This window comes from Cantharellus anzutake (genome assembly GCF_015039405.1).
Source record: "Cantharellus anzutake strain C23 chromosome Unknown EI90scaffold_28, whole genome shotgun sequence".
In the NCBI taxonomy this organism is placed as follows: domain Eukaryota; kingdom Fungi; phylum Basidiomycota; class Agaricomycetes; order Cantharellales; family Hydnaceae; genus Cantharellus; species Cantharellus anzutake.
The window spans coordinates 672,772-678,456 of NW_024066978.1; the positions used below are offsets into that span (position 1 = coordinate 672,772).

General features: G+C 46.8%; 1 protein-coding gene across 1 annotated transcript; it reads right to left on the reverse strand.

The window, feature by feature from the left end:
- Positions 1-1,576: 1,576 nt before the first annotated feature.
- On the reverse strand, positions 1,577-2,284 carry EI90DRAFT_3061088 (uncharacterized protein). The gene is made up of 3 exons (XM_039060534.1): positions 1,991-2,284; positions 1,870-1,929; positions 1,577-1,814 (listed from the first exon to the last, which is right to left on the reverse strand). The coding sequence occupies exons 1-3, from the start codon at positions 2,255-2,257 to the stop codon at positions 1,617-1,619; spliced, it is 525 nt and encodes a 174-aa protein (XP_038915377.1). The 5' UTR covers positions 2,258-2,284; the 3' UTR covers positions 1,577-1,616.
- Positions 2,285-5,685: the final 3,401 nt, after the last annotated feature.

The window sequence follows — 5,685 nt, forward strand, 5'->3', positions numbered from 1 at the left end:
TGGAGGAAGAGTTAGAGAAGGTAAAGAAGGAAGTACAGAAGGATTGGGAAGAGTTCCAAAGAGGGCAGAAGGCATGTGCAGCAGCATGGAAGGAGGAGAAGGAAAGGTTGCAGGCACTAAAGCTGAGGGTGCCAAAGAAACCGAAAGGAGTCACAAAAAGGGAGTGGATAGCAGCGAACTATCCCCAGCTGGCTGGTTTGGCATCAGATATGGTCAGAGAGTGTGGAGGGGAGGAGGTTGAGCCCATTGGGGATGACAACGAGTGATTGGGTTGGCACATGGTATCCATTGTCACACCTTGTCACGCAAAACCATTGAGTAGGGAAGGCCTCATTTTTTGTTTGCTCATATATTCACTCATTTCCTGTCTGTTTGCTTTAATATTCCGTATACATGTAAACATTTAGTTTGGCTATGATCCATAATGATAGATTTCTGTTTGGTGCTTATTTCAGGTTGCAATCTCAAAATTACAAAAACAACACCATTCATGGGTGAATTACTGTATGTAATCTTCAGCACAAACACACGCAAACAGGGATTAAATCATGCACTTGTAATTCCTCTTACAAGCAATCGAGTATTGGGTGGACGGTGTCCAAAACTCCCCCAGTCAAAGCGGATGGGGGAACCACCCCACCCAACTTTCGCCCTCTGAATTATCTTCTCATACGCTGCCAGAGACTCTGCGACTGCTTCCTCTCGGAGGCTATCAAGGATATGCTCGCCTGATGACCTACAAGTAAGTCCCAGTAGTCGTTTCTGAAGTCCTTCCTTTAGCAATGCTTTACGATTGTTGAAGGGGTCGCATCCGCTCAAAGCGCCCCTCCGCCGTCATGCCTAGGTCTCCTTTGTTCCTTTGTCCTACACGCTTCCTTCCCTTCTCCCTTGTCGGAGTCCTTACGCCTCCAAAGCGCTCTATAAGTATCGGACGTCGGACTATGCGGTACATCACTAACAATTCTAGACGACGTGCCATCCCCAATAACGATTTCTTTGGGAAGCGACGTGATGTAGTCATACCTATGGAACCCTAACCCCAAACACCCCCGTCGCGAGTGAGCAGTCTAGCCTCTTCTATTTTTAGATCTCAATTTTTTCTTCAAATGGTGCTGCAGCTGATCCAGGCATCTAGTAGCAGTTCCCAGCCCAGTTCTAGGACACCCGGTGTCGTTTAAATACCCTCGTTTGCACACAGTCCTCTCTCGTGTTCTAAATGTTCCCGGCACCTTGAATATATCACTTTTACGCATTTCGCAGTGCAGAAATTTAAGGCCCTTGGGCTGGGAAACTGAACGCGACAACCTTGGAAACACTTCAGTGGAGTCATTCAGTGCCATTGAACGTGTTTAACCGCTGCTCGACAGTTCCACAAAGATCAAGTGTAGATTTACTTCTGAGAAGCTCTGTTTCTCGCCTCAGCTTATGGGCCCTCCTTGCTCTTCGAAGTCAGCTGTTCTCTCCATGGAGGTATCAGGGACACCTGGCTGGAGGTCTGGGAATTCTCAGGTAAAAGTGGGCTGACTTGAGCGACTGTTACATTGTCATTCGGCAAGTCGGCAAAGCATCGTACACTGACTGTTATTTGTTGATTCCGAAATGAAGCCCAGTTCCGGCTAATGATTTCCTCCGGCTGCGACAGACTTTCGACCGGTTGCTACTATGGTTTTCTGGGGCTCTGACCCCCAGAAATCCGACCTCCACTTGGTGTCCAGGAAGTCATTCTGCTCCACCACTTTTCCATCGGTGTTGAAGCGAAACCCGTTCACGAACGAAGCAGCGATCGACTTCCCTTCTACCGAAACGACGCCGGGCTGCGTGTACGGACCTGTCGGCCTTCACGGTATGACAACAAATGAAGAGACGTACCCCGAACTTTGTGTAGAGAATCACGTTATTTTCGCTTTCCACCAAGTCTGTGACGATAAGCTGAAAGGAAATGGTCTTTGGGCTCCTATCGCATAAACAAATGACTGATCGGACCGCGCACCTGCATTCCCTTAATCGCGGCCCACCAAGCAGTCCGGAATGATTCGATGAACGCCGCCTTATTCAACTGATTCCATCCTAGCGTGCTGAGTGATTCTGGAAGTGCGTTCCAGACAAAGCTGTCCGTAACGCACTCATCCATGGTGGTCTTCAGGGTTTCATCAGAGTATGAAGTCCAAGCGTCGCAGAGGCGCAGAGCAGTTTTCACGTTGGGGGATGGCGCCTTGCGGGCTGCAGTGAGATGTTCAGCGAGTTGAGTGGTGGCCATGTCTCGATAGGGAGCACTACCAGAGCTGGCCGTTATATGTTGCCTTTTTAATTCAAATTTTCCTCCTTTCGAGGTCCCATGATGCACGTTGTGATAAGGCCGCGTAAGCCAGTATCCCAGAGACTGAACGTTTTGGCAATGGCATGCCAACAACTCCAATATGTCACATGCGATGGTAATGTACTAGGAGCATGTATGCAGCGAGTGGGTGAGGGATCGACCCACCTCAGTTCACTCGCTCATCGTCGTTCTCTCATCATTCAATGCGCATCCTTTTATGGTAGCGTCACACTGACCCTACCCTTGTCACGATATACATAACTGATGGACGCCGCCTGCAGCGGAGACAGGATCCGGAAGTTACAAGACAAATGCGGAAATTTGGCTTACAAATCAAGATAAGGACCCTGGTTAGCCAGCGAATTTGCAATAATAGAGGACCTCTTGCGCAGGCATTTAGTTTACGCAGTGCGGCGGTTAGCCAAACTTGTGTCACTGCACTGGGGTACATTGATATCTCCTCTTGAACGAGTGCTCTACCCATGTACGCTGTGGCGAATTCATGCATTTGCAACAAGACAACTCCCAAGGCCCTCAGCTTGATTTGAAATGACAAGAGTGGCATTGGGGATGAAAATTGAGTTGTGTAATGGGTGATGACATCATTGACCACAGACATTAGGGAAACGTCAAATAAGGCCGTGAAAGAGAGAATGAAGGGGAACTTTTAAAGCAAGAACAGGATATGGAAGTTACAAAACAAATGCGGAAAGTTGGCTTACAAATCAAGACAAGGACCCTAGATAGCAAGGGAATTTGCAATAATACAGGACCTCTTGCACGGGCATTCAGTTTATGCATTCAAGACCCGCTACAGAGTAGCGGGAATTTGTCAGGCAGCCAGTTGACCTTATTTTTTGTCTCTCCTGGTCAGGGTTCATGAAAGGTTGCTTACTTATTTGGGGACAGTAACGTTCCGTTCCCCCATTCGCCTCAGGCCTCAGTTAGTCCATCTAAATATAAGCTTAAATGTGCTGTATATTCAACGGGGTAGAGGTAAAAGGCTACCAGGCCTTTACAACTACTCCGAGGTATATATATGTAAATTACATATCTCGGCACAAATAAATAAAGAAATAATAGCATCACTATAATGGGAATTATAGTGAAGTAAGGTTAATCCCTTACATCCTCCTCCCTTGCGATATTGAATCGCAGACAGGGTAAAAGCATATGAAAGGGAAAGCAAGCATATTAAGGAAATATAACACTCTACATATGAAGAATGTATGCAAGTGGGGGTACACTCATTGCAGGAGGCTATAGTAGTAGTTTGTAGGCAAAGCCCACTTAGAGTTTCTCCTGGAACATATGTACCCAGCTCTCGACAACAGCATTGTCAACGATGAAGTAGCAAGTGTCAATATGACAAGCTAGAGTAACAGTTGAGTCACCATCGAAAATCAATAAAGGAAAGGAAAAGAACCAACAACAGCATTGTTGTTGATGAGAAAAGGCAGTGACACCTGAATTGGTCCACTGTGGGATTGGGCACATACTGTGCAGTTGAGTTTATAATGCCCACAAGTTTGCAGCATCATGGCTTCTACCCAGCAAGAGATGAAGCAGTCAACCCGAAGGTTGATACTTCGGTGACGGAAATAACTCACCGAAGGTCAATGCCCCGGTGATGGCCAGTGATTCCACACCCGAAGGTTGACACTCCAGTGACACAAGTAACTCACCAAAGGTCAGTACCCCGGTGATGGCCAGTGATCCCAAAGGCCACTGAGGCCGCTCCTCCCTAGAGTGTTGTCTGGGGAGTAAGATAATAGTTTAATATGAGTCAGTGCGATGCTGACCCACAAAAATAACCACTAAAGAGGGGCACGGGTTTGTTTCTCCTCCCTAGACAGTTGTCTGGGGGAGTAATGAAAATTCAACCTAGGAATCTAGGTTAAAAAAATAAGACAAAATTTCCGCCACACTTGAATGTGGGCCAGAGGTCTGAGCAGCGACCTGCTCCTCCCTAGATAATCATCTAGGAGAGTAGAGAGGTCATTCTGTCCATATGAGTGACAGAATGGAAGCGCGGCCCATGAACTGGGCAGGACTGAGCATGTCTGATCATTCAGACACGGGTTTTTTGTTGGGGCCAGCTTGTTCACTATGAAGTGAACAATAGAGAGAAGCCCTTTCCTTAGAAAGGGCCAGCCTTCCAGATGGGAAGGCAATAAGGAAATGAGCGTGGTGCAGAGAGGCACCATGCATTTTGATGACCTGGCACTCAACAGCGCCAGGAATACACAGACCTTCCCTTGGAGGTGGAGTGTCTGTTAGCAAGACAGATCGTTCACTATGCAGTGAATGACAGAAGAGAATCCTTTTCCAGATGGAAAGGTAACAGAGAAATGAGCGCGGTACAAAGAAGCACCGTGCATTTTTGGGGACCCGGCACCCAATAATGCCGGGAACACACAGACTCTCCCAGAGGTGGAGTGTCTGTGGGCAGAACAGATCATTCACTATGCAGTGAACAATAGATGAGAACCCTTTCCTTGGAAAGGGTTGGTCTCCCTTCTGCGGAAGGGGTAGAGAATCATGAACCACCAGGTCCGTGGTCCGGAACATCCTGGTTACCTGGCACTCAAAAGCGCCAGGAAAACGCTCCTCTTGGTGTGAAGAGGGCCTCTGAGGCCCTTCAAATCCATGCTCCCTCAGATCAAGATGAGTAGGGGGAGAGTATAATGAATCACCAAAATCGCGATGTAGAACAGCATCGCGCATCTTGGTGACCTGGCACTTAACAGCGCCAGGAAAGCGCCCCTCTTGGCCTGCAGAGGGCCAAGGAGGTGGTTTGGATTCGACTTCCTGCAAAGTGGAAGGAGTCCTTTTAACATTGTCCTCATTTTCCGGGAGTTTTAGTCATATCTCTGTCGTTTATGGGTAGTTTTCCCTGTAATTGCTTTCATTGGGTCCGTTTGGGGGACATCTACATTTCCTATTATAAACACGACTTTGAATTTTGCATTAGTTCCTAAGGAATCCTTGTTCTGTGGTACTTCCATCCTCGGCTACATGTGCGGACGTGGGAAAGTAGTTTCCATGGAGGTTCTCTGGCTGTTTTTATAGTCAAATCTTGTTTGATTGTCCTAATTCTTGGTTTAATATTTGCTATAAATTCCCCCGAGAATTCCGTCTTGTTGATGCTAAGCTTGAAGTATTTTTGCTAATTTTCTTTCTTCCATTTTATTGTATGCAGTCATAATAATTTGTAAAATTTCATTAAAATTCAGGTTCTTCTATTTTCTCATATCTACTTGTCATATGGGGTTTTGTGATTTATCTGGCATATTTCCATAATGGGTTTCCATAGTGTGACTGTTATTTCTCCTACAGCAGGAAATGAGGGGGGAATGGGGGGAAAT